A 14,015-nucleotide genomic window follows, 5' to 3' on the forward strand; every position below is an offset into this window, starting at 1 on the left:
GTTTGCTTAATAAAATCACTCCAGGGTACCTCAGAAACCGACTTGTTTGCTTGAGCTTACAGGTCAGGATTTGATCGGGATACCTGTGAAATCTCCTCTTTCGTTAATTGAGATTATATATGTGCTTCCTATGCTGTCTATTTTGATGGATAAAGGTACTGGGGTGGTGACCAGTGTGCCAAGCGACTCTCCTGATGACTACATGGCGTTGAATGATTTGAAGTCAAAACCGGCGTTTAGGGCCAAGTATGGTGTTAAGGATGAATGGGTGTTGCCGTTTGACGTTTTGCCTATCATTGAAGTTCCACCGTTTGGAAACAAGTGGGCGGAGACCGTTTGCTTTGCTTGCTGATATAAATCAAAAGTCAGAATGAGAAAGATAAGCTTGCAGAAGCCAAGAAGCAAACATACTTGAAAGTTCAGGAAAGCTATGCCCTTGATTAGGATCAAGCTTATGGAGACAGGTTAGTATTCTACCTCACAAGCTTTCTTTTACTTTTCTAGTGTAATTTCAATTTTTTTACCAACTTGGCCCAACTCAATAAGAGAGTGAAATTATCATTTGCCATTCAATAGCAAGTTTGTAACAAGACCAACCCTACAGAATTTTACTATCGTGAGTCAACTTCGGCTCATTACTTGAACTTTTAATTTTGCATTTTCAGGTGAAGCAATTGTGTACATTGAGCCAGAGAAGCAGGTGATGTCAAGATCTGGTCATGAATGTGTTGTAGCTCTGACAGATCAGTGGTACATTACATATGGGGAGTCGGAATGGAAGCAGTTGACTGATGAATGCCTGTCTAACATGAGCCAGTATTCTGATGAGACACGGCATGGTTTCGAACATACTTTTGGCTGGTTGATTCAGTGGGCTTGCTCAAGATCATTTGGTCTTGGCACACGTATACCATGGGATGAACAGTTCCTAGTCGATTCTTCATCAGATTCCACCATTTACATGGCTTATTACACTATTGTGCACTATTTGCAGGAGAGTAACATTTATGAATCCGGTGTATCATCTATCAAACCTCAACAACTGACTGATGATGTCTGGGATTATATTTTTTGTGGTGGACCTTTCCCTAAGTCCACTGATATTTCATCATCCCTTTCAGAAAAAATGAAGCTTGAGTTTGAGTACCGGTATCCATTTGATCTTTGTGTTTCTGGTCAAGATCTTATCCAAAATCATCTTACATCATGCATTTACCACCACACTGCAAATTTCCCTAAGCGTCAATTCTGAGAAAAAGTCCAAGTCTACTGGAAATTTCAGAACTATCCGTCAGGAAATCGAGGAGTTTTCTGCTGATGCTACACGGTTCTCTTTGGCTGATGCTGGTGATGGTGTTGATAATGCCAATTTTGTGTTTGAGACAGCAAATGCGGAAACTCTCAGGCTCACCAAAGAGCTGGTATGGTATGAAGAGATGTTTAGATGCAGAATCTTCTAGGAGAACTGGTCCACCGTCTATTTATGCTGATTGTTTTGCAAATGAAATTAACAGTGCCATCAAAACAACTGAGAAAAATTACTCCAGCTACATGTTTCGAGAAGCCCTCAAGACTGGCTTTTCTGATCTTCAGGCTGCAAGGGATGAGTATAGACTGGCATTTAAGGAGAATAATCAGGATAATGTGAAAATTACAATCATGACTTGGTGTGGCGTTTTATTGATGTCCAGACACGTCTTCTGGCACCTATCTGTCTGCATTATGCAAAATTTATTTGGAGAGAGATTTTGAAGAAGGATAGTTATGTGGTGAAGGCAGGTTGTCCGGATTCAAAAATAATGGCGGCTTTACAAGAGAGTTCTGTAGGTCAATCTTCTGAATTTAAACGAACTCAAAAGTTACGTATGCCTTTCTTGAGGCTTAAGAAAGATGAAGCAATTGCACTCGGGGCTCAAGCCCTGAATTTGAGTCTGCCATTTGGTGAAATTGAGGTTCTTCGGGAAAACTTGGACTTGATCAAGAGACAGATAGGTTCAAAAGATGTGGAAATTTTATCTGCAGCAGATGTTGATTCTGTGGCTAAAGCTGGATCTCTTGCATCGCTACTAAGAGACAATCCTCCATCTCCTGGAAGTCCTAGTGCTATCTTCTTACCTATGTAGCTACTAGGTAAGTTTCTGGAAATGTTCCCTTTCTTAAATAGGTTACACTTCCTCCTTTTTTCATTTAGACACAGGCATAATTTAACTTCCTCTCATTATATATATCAGAACATGGGGTGAGTTAAGTTTTTGTGAAGTTTAGGAACGAACCTTTTGTGTTGTCATGCTTATTTAATTTTGTTTTCTATCCTATTATGTCATGTGTTCCTTGTTTCCATGGTGCATCCTCCCCCAACCTATGAATTATTCATTATTTAAGCCCCGATTCCAAAAATTTATCATTCATTCATCCCCTTTCACAGTAATGAATTGGTTGAAATTTGGATTGGTGTTTATGAGACGATGCACATAAAGTCTAGTTTTATGGATGGATTTGATTTAGTTGCTTTTAAGGTCCTCCTTTTTTGTGTTTTTTTAAAGTAGTGGTTTTCATGAAAAATATTGGGTTAGAACGAGAAGTAAAATCCCATAGAGACAAAACTGAGGGATGAGGTAAGGAAATGATGGTAGAAACTCTTACTCGTTATACAAATATATCTATAAACTGAAACGCAGTTGCAAAGTCTACACATACATTGCATATTCAAGTCGCAAAATGAGTTTGGCATTGTTTGTTAATATCTCTCTTGTCGTCAATGTAATTTAGTGAAATTTGATTTGTTTTTCTATTTTCAAAAGCATATGTTAACTAGGAGACATCTATATCTTATCTGTTTGATTGAGTGAAATCAAGTGTTGGATTCTTTCGGATTTCATGGAATTGAATACAACTTAACTTATTAAAGAAATCTCTGCAATTGGCATTTTATTAGAGAAGATAGTGCATTTACAAGTTTTAATTCAAGTTTTAAGATCATAGTACATTTGCATTAGACTGACAAAATCAATTCTTTTATGCTTTCTTTATGTCCAGTCAACAATTCTGTGTTCAATAGTTACAAGTCCAGAATGACAGGCTGATATGGAAAGCGGAGAAGAACGGTTATTAATTGGTGCGCAGTGCATATAGATTATGTGTGGAAGAATTAGCCGATGTCTCTCATCTTCGTCAACCGGGGAATTGGCAGTTAAAGGTTCCACTGAAAGTTAAGCATCTTATTTGGCATATGTGTCGAGGTTGTTTGCCAACTAGGATTCAACTGCAAGACAAGGGTGTCTTTTCTACCTCCTTGAACACTGTCCTCTAAATATTAAACAAAGATTTGCCGCTTTGTGTTGGAGCTTGTGGAAACACCGAAATCTTGAAGTTTGGGAAGATGTACATGAGCTAAGTGTTAATGTTGTTGGCAGGGGCCGATCTCTTATTGATGATTGGCATGCAGCAAACATTCCGTCACCGCAAACACCTGTGCAGGGGGGCCCAGAGCAGCTGCAATCTTCCTCGGTTCAACAACAGGTCCAGCAACAGCAGCTTCTGCCTTCGGTCCCTGCTGTACAGCAGTGGCAGCCACCTGCTCAAGGTTGCTTCAAGTGCAATACAGACGCTGCTTTCTCCGATCAATTCCAACGGACAGGTATAGGTATTTGCTTACGGGATGATTCCGGCACTTTTGTTTTGGCAAGGATGCTGTATTTTAATTCTTTTATCCAGTAGCAGTGAACGAATCTTTGGGTCTTTTTCAGGCTCTTCAAATGATATGCAATTTGACAATATTGATTTCGAGTTGGATTCAAAGACCACAACCGATAGATAATTAGGCTTCTACCTGTTTGTGATTTCATTTGTTGTGTATGGCTTTTCAGTTTTCATTTGATTGCAATGATACATCATGGCCAAATTGATAGAATGTAAGAGACTAAATTTCTTTATTGTGTATTGTATTATTGGAAATGGTTTCTTAATAAAATGGTGTTGCTGGTACTTTGACATGGAAAATGGAGTCTAAACCTCCTTTTGTGATTGATATAATTTTTTTATTGACGTAACATTAATCTACTTGGTTGGCTTCTTACTTTTAGGATCAGTTGTTCAAGTTGATGCATCAGTTAGAGAGCACCACTCCTCACTTTATTCGCTGCATAGCCAAATACTATGAAGCTTCCTTAAATTTATGACAACAAACTTGTTCTACAACTGCTCAGATATTATGGAGTTCTAGAAGTTGTTAGGATTTCAAGGGATGGAATTTCCAGATTCTGCTTTCTGAGACTGATGCATGTCAGGATCCATCAAGCACCTTCATCGCTGTTTCGCAAAGTTTAGTATCCCTTCTGAAATGTACCAAGTTGGCTACACAAAACTGTATCTTTGAGCGGGGCAGGTATATGTCAAAGTTTTCTTCTTAGGTATGGATTTTACTTTCTATTTTCATTTTATTTCTCCCCTGCATCATGTAAAATAAATTTATAACCTGTACCTAGTTAGGCAATAGAGACACATTGATGCCTTGACTTGACTTTTCTTAACTGCACTTCACTTTTCTTATTGAGTTAAAACCTAAAAGGAATCGAGATGGCTCATACGTTTCCTTCCAACATTGTATGAAACATTAATTTAGATGGCTAACTTGCTACGAACACCAGCCCTAGATGGGAAAAAAACGAAATATTCATAACTTGCTATGAACACAAGCTCGGTCTCTACATACTACGCTGTGAAACTCATTTGCTTTCACAAATTGTGCATCAGATTCAGCCTAGAACTGCATTTGATTTCAGACAAGCCAGGGGAAAAACAATGCCAGGGGAATGAAGAATTGGTGTTAGACTTTTCAAAACAATGCCAGGGGAAAAACTACGTTGAAGGCCAATTGCAGCAGCAATCTAGTGGGAAGTTCAAATTCTATGGATAAAAAGAATTATCAAAGGTCAACAAGAAGTATGATTACTGCCGAGAACATGTTGCAAAAGAAGGATTATAAGGGGCATACGAAGGTATCATATGATGTGAACAGCAAAAGTTCGTTCGGTTAGGAGCGTGAGTTTAGGGAAAAGTTCAGTCACAGTAGAAGCCTCAAGAGTTCAGGACCAACATAAATATTTGGAGGTGTCTAGTAAACCATGCGATCAGAAAACTGGAAATTCATCGGTGAATAGTATTATTTTTCGGAATAGTATTATTACCGGGAAAAATCAACAAAAAAAAAACTCAAATTGTCGGTGTTAAGGAGACTCTTGACATGGGGGAAGAGAATGCTACCAGGAAATTGACAGTGAATCAAAATTGCAATGAAAAATGTGTTCTTGCAAGTGGCATTTTAAAAAAGTCAGAAAACTAGAGAACATATTCGTCAGCATAAGGATAACAAAGCAGGATCAGCGGTTTTGACAATACTGGTATTTCTAGTAAATTTCTCTATTATTTTGTTAATTGTTGAAAGAATATTAGTTTTAGAGTTTTGTTAGACTTCTAATACATCATGCATTGTGAGATCTTGTTGAATGTAGTTATGTAGAATATCATAAAAAATTCTTTAATTCAGATGTCTGTCAATTTCTAATATCCTTTTGTTTTATGATAATTTTCAAGGATCTATTCTGCTGTAAACTTCTAAGGAATGTGATTAGGCATTCATTTAGCAAATCTCGCATTCAAGTGTCTTGCTCATGTTTCTTCATGAAGTTTCGTACCAGTCTTTTCAATCAACTTCATTTTTCTTGCCATGACTTCTGGCCGGATATTTATTTCTTCATATGTGTTCTCTTGAGAGATGGAAATTTGTAATTATTACAATGAACTTGTGCTCATATTATCATTATATTTGTAAGACCTGTGTTGTCAATCACGGATTGCGGAAAACAGTGGTTTGTTTAAACTCACAGAACTGTGCTGCAGTAGCCATTATTTGACAACACTATGTACTAAATAGTGTATCACAGAAAATAGCAATTTATTCAAATCATAGTAGTCAATAGCGGCCGCGTGTGGCGTATCGGCAACGAACCGCTACCGTAATCGTCGTAGCGGTGCGGAATCAAATAGCGGACGCTTCATCTGCTATAGCGGATAGCAGCCGCTTCAGCAGCTATTTGATTTTAGTAGGAATATTCCAAATTGATCCTATATTTAAAACCTTTTTGAGGGCATTTTGGGGATTTAGTAAACACTAATATTTTTCAACTCTTTCTCTCTTCTCACCTACGCCGCGAAACACGCTCTTCTATCTTCCAACTGGCACACGATATGGGGATCTCTTCTCTCTTTCTTTGTTCCTTTTTTCTTCCTCTCTTTTCTTTTGTTTTATGGTTTCTCTTGTTTTATGATTTTTTTTATTTGTTCCTCTGTCTTTTGTTTTTTGGTGTTTTGATTTATGAATGTTTCATGAGATTTGAAAAGTTTGTTTATACTTTATAGTATTAAGTATTATTCATGTAATTTAAACAAAAAATAGTCAAATATCGGTGACCGCTCTTTGTCATGCCGATATACGCTATCCCGCTATCCCACTTTTGGGGTCGGCCTCAGCGCACCACTATCCAGGATTGACTACTATGATTCAAATACATTATAGCCAGGGGCGGACCTGAACAGGTCCTGGTGTGGCAAGTGCCACACCAGCCCAGGCTGATTTTTTTCATTTTTTTTCCTCCATATATGAAACATTGAACTGAGATAATAAACTTAATGTAAACCCATCAATCACAAGCAGAGTACCAGTAGAAAAGAAGAAGAAATCATATGTAGAAACCATGGTAAGAAAGGAAAAAGATGAAGAAACCATGGAACCGTAAGAAGAAAGAAGCAGAAAAGAAAAGTATTGCAGCGGCTGTGACAATGTGACTATGAGTATCAAATATTTAAAATTGCTCATTTACACCCAAAATTCACTCGCTACAAACGGAAATTAACTCACGTTCGCTACTTATGTGTACATTTTATTTAATTATTTAACCGCGAAAAAATTGTGCCTCACCAATAATTGAGTCCAGATCCGCACCTGATTATAGCCTATAGTTAGCTGTACTTGACAACATTGTTTTAACTCACACATCTTGATCTTGCAACTGTAATCGAGAATTGTACTTAAGTTTTGTGACTTGGTTTCAAAGTGCTTTATACTTTCTTTCCATGCGCTGCATTTTTGTTAAAATGCTCTTTGGCTAACCTTCCAAGGCTAATGCAAGATCACCATAACACTATTACAGGGAAAAGTCAATTATTAACGTGAGTCAAAAAACCATAATAAACCAGCTAGAAGGATTTACCTGCAGTAATGGAGTATGGCAATCTATTCTTTTTTAGGGTTACAAAAACTCGGGAGAGAAATAGCCCAGTTTCAAGCTTTATATTGGTTTGTGTACTAACTCTTGTGTATAGCGTGATTAGCTCACTAGCTCTAGTATGATTGTGACCCCAACCTGCAATGTTAGTTGATAAATTTTTGTTTCTGTTTTTATCAAAATACCAAACCTTAAATTCTTTTTGCAATACCTTTCATTTCCTATGATGCAATTTGATAGAACCCGTAAAATCAAGAAGTGAATTGTATATTATTATATAATAAAATGGTGGGCTTAAGAGCTCTACAATGGTGACAAAACAGAAAAAGGAAATGATAAACCAGAGTCTGGATACTCCTACCAGAGCACAATGCTCCTAACTAGAGAGAAACTCTCCTAACCAACTCTAACGATATTTCTCAATCCCCCCTTCTGCACTATACAATGTGCTTGAGACGGAGCATCAATCAAACAGCTTTGGAAACGTACTGGGCTTTTGTAGGATGACAACCATAGAAGTAGTTCCAATTGTGGTTAAGATTGTAACAATCTGACATTGGAAACACACTGGGGTTTTGTAGGATGACAACCATATACTTTGCATATTTAATTCTTATAAAAGTCACTTACAATATCACTCAGCATGCTCAGCCTATATGGTGGTTAAGATTGTAAGACTTCATGGATATTTTTTAGGCCACAATTTGATTGTTAGATTCCAAAGTTATTTCAGAATGCATTGAAAATATGGTTAGATGTATCATTTACCTTGTTTCAATCTCAGATTGTCAGACAAAATGATAGAACTATACAAATATCTCGAATCATTGAAAATCAAAATTAGTTCTTAGTCAGAAGCTCAGGATTCTCCTTTATTAGACTTGTGATTTGATACTGTATTCTCAAAGGAAGAGCACTGTGATGTGGCAGTTATTTACAGGTACGGTGAGACTAATTAGAGAGGATGGAGGGTGCATGACTTCATCTCATGATTTGTTTGTTCTTATTGACAGAGAGAATATTTTCTGTAAAACTTTTAGTTCTAAAATTCTGGTGTAATAGCCGAGGATCACTGTTGCATTCAGACTTATAATATTCTTCATTTTCTCTCCTTTCTCAATCATTTCACTGTGTTGTTTAGTTGAGCACTAAATATAAGCAAGTGCTACTAATGCTTGTCTGCTAATAGCTAGACCCAGAAGAAAAATATAAAAACAACAGAGTCAATCTGGAAATTCCGTCCGCCTCTAGATGCCTAATTGCAGCATTTGGGTTCCCTTCATTGTGTTAGGTATGAAGGGGCGGATTTAGTCTTACATTGCCTACAGATACTATCTGTGTAGTGTTTACCCTCACCTTACAAGCCTGTTTTGTAAGGTCGAGTTAGATCCAACCCAAATTGTAACACCATGCCATCAACCATTGATCTGACTCTTTTACGGTGAACTATTCATTTGAGTGTGAGTATATAAACCATCAAACTAATGTTTAAACCTGTGACTTTCTAACTACACTAACTACTCACTTTAGAGGAGACAAATCCAACTAACGGCCTATTTGGATTGACTTATTTAAGCTTATCTATCTGAGAGAATTTATGAAAAAAATCTTATGACACTTTTCGTAAGTTTTTTTCAGCTTACTATCATAAGTTCTCCAAGATAGCTTATGAAAACGACTTAAAGCATATACAAAAAAATTTAACTTTATTTCATCCTTTCCTATAGAAATAGCTTATGTAAGCTTATACTTAAGCGCTTATCATGATAAGCGCTTATCATGATAAGCGCTTGTGCAATAAGCTTCAAAATAAGTTCTTTATCCAAACACGGCCTAAATTCCGCCTCTCCTTGTAGGGATTTGAACCATTGTTCAACATGTTGTGAAATGTGAAAGCCAGCCATCATCAGTACTTTTGTCTGAGTTCTTAACCTTGTGTTGGATTGTAGATCATTACTATGAACAATTTTACTCCAAATGACGATACTAATTTGATTCAAGTAAATATCTATTGATGCTTCTGATGAAAGTGCTAGTGAGTTTCTGAAACTGTTGGTCTAGTAACTGAAGTTAGATTATATCCCTTGAGTTGTTTTTCATTTCTTTCAATATAGCCCAGAACATTACATGCTAGTTTCTTTTGTATTGCTAATTACCTATATAATCGCGTAGTTTGGAATTGTATTCTGTAGTATTGCTTGTCTTGTTTTTATTTTGGAGGATATTTATATCTAATTAGTAATAGTGTTTATGCATGAATCGAACTGTGCATCTCCCGAATCGAACTGTGCATCTCTCTTAGGTGTGAAGCCTGTCTTGTTTTGATGATGGCGGAAAGCCGAACAATTTGTGCTTGAACACTTGTTAAAAGTGTTAACGTTGTGCTACCTGGTGAAGGGAAAGAATTGTATATCCAGCAATTTTGTTACATAATGGAAATAATATTGGTCGTGCATAGCTGTAGATTTGTAGCATAGTTGTATTAATTGATTTAGTCTGTTTCTGTATATTATTTTTTTCCTTTATTTAGTCCAAACCCAGTAATGCCTCATATGTCATGCATATTGTGGCTGATCTAAAATACACACAAGTGTTGATATCTTCAATGTAATGGAAAAATATTCTAGCTGTTTGTTTATGTCTATGAACAATAATCTCTTGGCACGTGAATCAATATTATTGAATGAAAGAAACTTTTTTTTATCGCTATATTAGATTGTAAAATTATAATTTAATTCATTAAAGTACTACATGATTCAATAAATAGTTTCTAAAGACTTGCTTGAGAATGAATAAGATTTAAACTTGTCCAAAAAGAAACTTAAATGGATTGAGTTGAGAAAAACCTACTACACACCATCTTTTTATCAAACTTGAAAATGTAAATCCTCCACATAAGGCACAGTGAATAAAAAACTACTAATTTTTCCTATCTTCATAAAAGGACTTAAAACTTTGAATAAATTCCATGACTAATCAGTTTTAGTTAAATTTGGTGTCTTTAATCCTTTGCCAAAAACAAATAAAATTGGAGCCTATAATGAGAGTGCTTAAAATGACATCAAATATGAGAATTTTTTAGAATTGTTATTAAAAGATTAACTACATATCAATGTTTGTAAGTACAACTTATCCGGTAATGGCTAGAGAGTTGATATGCATGATTTGATTTTGAACACGAGATTTTCCACATCTTGATGTGTGAGTCTAGCTATTTTGTTAAATATGTCAATTTGTCTCGTAAAAATAGAGATAATAATAAATCAATTGATCAATTTCATACTTTGAAAAGAAAAAATAATTAGATAAAATTACTCCAGAGATACTTTATCTTATTTATTTTGTTTGTTTGTTACAATTGAATCCTTTATTTTATTTTTTTGCCTCATTCAAATCCTTTATCTCTTGAAATGTTTGCAAGTTAGTTTTTGTTTTCTAGGCTTTTATTTTTTTTAAGAACTCTTTTTAAATTTAAATGTTGTTTTTTTTTTTTTTGAACAAACAAAAATGATATATATTAACAACGGTGATTTACCCCGCACAAGGCGTGCAAGGGGGAATCACGAAAGAGTATGTACAAAAATGGTGCTGAATAGATCAAAGCACAAACCAAAAGGACAAAACAGATGAATAAATTACAATTATAAGTGGACACCCATACAAAGGAGTGGTGTATTCCACCAGTCATGATGGCTGTAAATAAATGATGCCTGATTCGATCGCAGCCACATGAAAGATGTCAGTTTAACCTTTTCAATGAGAATGGAAAGAACAGATACCTTATTGTTGAACACACGATCATTCCTTTCCTTCCAAATAATCCAAACAGAGGTAAACCAAATGACTTTAAAATACAAATGTGTGGATCGAGGCAAACCCGGCATATTAGTGAATTGAAAGAAGTGTTGAGGAAGATCAGCAGGTGGAACCGAGGAGATACCCAACCAAAGCCAAACATGAGACCATAAAGACCCAAAAACATTGCAATCCAAAAATAAATGTGTTGCTGTTTCACTACTCTCGCAATCGGACACGCACAACGCATTATTGTGAGAAAGAACGTTCCGCCGCACCAAATTATCCTTGGTAGGAAGTCTGTTGCGAAGAAGTCGCCAAACGAACACAGACACCTTGGATGGAATATGTTTAAGCCAAATGTCAGCAACCTGATGACTACCCGCCATTTCTCCTGAAGATGTGAGAAAGCGGTAAGCCCCACGCACCGAATATCCATGAATGGGATCTAACAGCCACCTCCAAGTATCCTAACCGGTGACCTGCAAAACAGTGTTCAAAAGTAACATGGAACACTCCCTCACACACTCCTCCTCCCACGCCAGTAAACGACGACGCCACAACCTCTCCCTCCCATCAACCGCCCCAATTAACCTCCTCATCATCTCCACAGAACAATCTTTATACACTGACAAGTCAAAAATGCGGGGAAATTTTAATTTTAAAGGAATGTCCCCCACCCAAATATCATGCCAGAAAAAAGTTTTCCTTCCGTCACCAATAACCCTCCTAATGTTATTATCAAACCAATTGCCTATCCCCTCACCTAACCCTTCACGCAGCCTACACAAAGACCGCCACCAAACCGAGCACACTCTACCTCCCTCTTTCAACCGACCACCCTCCTCACCGTATCGGGCTTTCAAAACACGGTACCATAATCCTTCCTTATCAACCAGCATCCTCCAACACCATTTACCCGATAAAGATACATTAAAAGCTCCAACCCTTTTAACCCCCAACCCTCCTTCCTCCTTTGGAGTACAAACCGACTCCCATTTAGTCCAAGCAATTTTCCTAAAATCCTCACCGCCCCCCCAAAAAAATTTTTTAAAAATAGATTCGATAGAAGAAATTATACCTGTAGGGGCCTTGAAAAAGGAAAGAAAGTAAACCGGAAGAGACGACAGGACTGATTTCAGAAGGACCAGGCGACCGCCGAAAGATAGAAACTGATGGTTCCACGACGACAGGCGAGAGACAATACGATCAATCACAGGTTTCCAAAAAGAATGTTTCCGAGAATCCCCTCCAATAGGCAGCCCCAAATAAACAAAAGGAATGTTACCCCTTCGACAATTCATCAACACCGCCGCCTCTGACAACCAAGAAGCAGGAATATTAACTCCCGTCAACATACTTTTATGGAAGTTTACTTTAAGCCCCGAAAGCTCCTCAAATAAAAGTAACACCGACCTCATAGTGCGCACATTCAACCAACTCTTTTCTCCTATAATTAAAGTGTCGTCCGCGAATTGAAGATGTGTCAACCGAACCTCATCACCATTACCAACTCCATACCCTGAGAAAAGTTGCGCACCTACCACCGCATTCATTAACAAATTAAAGCCCTCGGCAGCCAACAAAAACAAAAAAGGCGACAAGGGGTCACCTTGACGAAGACCCCGTTCCAAAGGAAACTCATCCGTCGGACATCCATTTACTAAAACAGACGCTTTTGCTGTTCCAACACATTCAAAAATCCACTTTCTCCAAATTGTTGGGAAATTCATATTGGCCATAACAGAATCCAGGTAATTGAGATCAACAGAGTCATACGCTTTTTCGAAGTCAACTTTAAACAGAAGCAACTCTTTGTTTAAACGTCTAGCTTCATCCACCGCTTCATTAGCAATTAGAATACCGTCCAATATCTGTTTCCCTTTGACGAATGCTGACTGAGACTCAGATACGACACTTCCAATCACTACCCGAAGTCTATTAGCCAGAACCTTAGCAAGGACCTTGTACAAACTTCCAACCAGAGAAATGGGTCGAAAATCGTTCAACCGTTGCGGACTGCTCACCTTTGGAATTAAAGCTATAAAGGTTGAGTTTAAACCTTTAGTCAGCTTGCCATTACGATGAAACTCCACCATAAACCGAAGCAAATCATCCTTTAATAGATTCCAAAATTCCTTTATAAAACCAAAAGTGACACCATCAGGACCCGGACTCTTATAACTGTCACAATCCCATATTGCTTGTTTCACTTCCTCCAAAGAAAACGGTTTAGTTAAAATTCCATTCTCAGCACAAGAAAGCTTTCGAAAATTTAGCCCCCCAATACTAGGCCGATCTGCACCCTTTTTTTTTAAAGTGACTTGAAAAATGATGGAACACAGTCGCTCTAATATTATGCACTCCTTCAACGATACCACCATCGACAGACACCATATTAATAGCATTCTGACGTCGTCGATTAGACATATAATTGTGGAAAAACTTCGAATTAGCATCCCCCTCCTTCAACCAATTCAAACGAGATTTCTGCCAATTCATACTAGTTTGCAAACGAGCCAAGGAGTGTAAAGATAATGATAATTCACGAAGTTCAGAAACCTCATCAGCCTGGAGCACTTCATTTTCAGCTTTAACATCAAGATCGGACATTTTATCTTTTATGTCTAAAATTCGTCCTTCCAAATTCTGAACATGTTGCGAGTGCCACTCCTTCAAACTTGCCTTAATCCATTTCAACTTCTGTTGTAACACAAAGCCGCCATACCCTTGACAACGAAAAGTAGACCATTTTTCGCGGACAAAATCTGCATAACCAAGCAATTCAGACCAACACTTTAACATTCTCAACGGTCGAGGCCCCCAATTGGACGCATCAACATGTAACATTACCGGCACGTGATCAGATAGACCTCTTTGGTGAGCAACTTGAATACTATTTGGCCATTTTTGACACCACTTGTTTGACAGTAGAAA

At 37.4% G+C, this 14,015-nt stretch overlaps 1 protein-coding gene and 1 pseudogene across 2 annotated transcripts; one reads left to right on the forward strand and one right to left on the reverse strand.

Moving 5' to 3' along the window:
* The first annotated feature begins 19 nt into the window (after positions 1–19).
* Positions 20–5,651, forward strand: LOC146899737 (leucine--tRNA ligase, cytoplasmic pseudogene; annotated as a pseudogene). Its single transcript, XR_015022508.1, has 5 exons — positions 20–464; positions 666–2,130; positions 3,037–3,637; positions 4,083–4,409; positions 4,753–5,651. The product of XR_015022508.1 is annotated as a leucine--tRNA ligase, cytoplasmic pseudogene (transcript).
* Positions 5,652–10,924: 5,273 nt separating this feature from the next.
* LOC146899738 (uncharacterized) lies at positions 10,925–11,467 on the reverse strand. The gene has a single exon (XM_085736845.1). It carries the CDS (start codon positions 11,465–11,467, stop codon positions 10,925–10,927), a length of 543 nt encoding a protein of 180 aa, XP_085592971.1.
* Positions 11,468–14,015: the final 2,548 nt, after the last annotated feature.

This window comes from Medicago sativa, chromosome 8 (assembly GCF_051527215.1).
Source record: "Medicago sativa cultivar Bolivia chromosome 8, Bolivia_mono, whole genome shotgun sequence".
NCBI classification, from domain to species: Eukaryota; Viridiplantae; Streptophyta; class Magnoliopsida; order Fabales; family Fabaceae; genus Medicago; species Medicago sativa.

Excerpts from the sequence above, each read along its gene's own strand:
- LOC146899738 (XM_085736845.1), bottom strand. The coding sequence starts at position 11,467 with ATGGCGGGTAGTCATCAGGTTGCTGACATTTGGCTTAAACATATTCCA.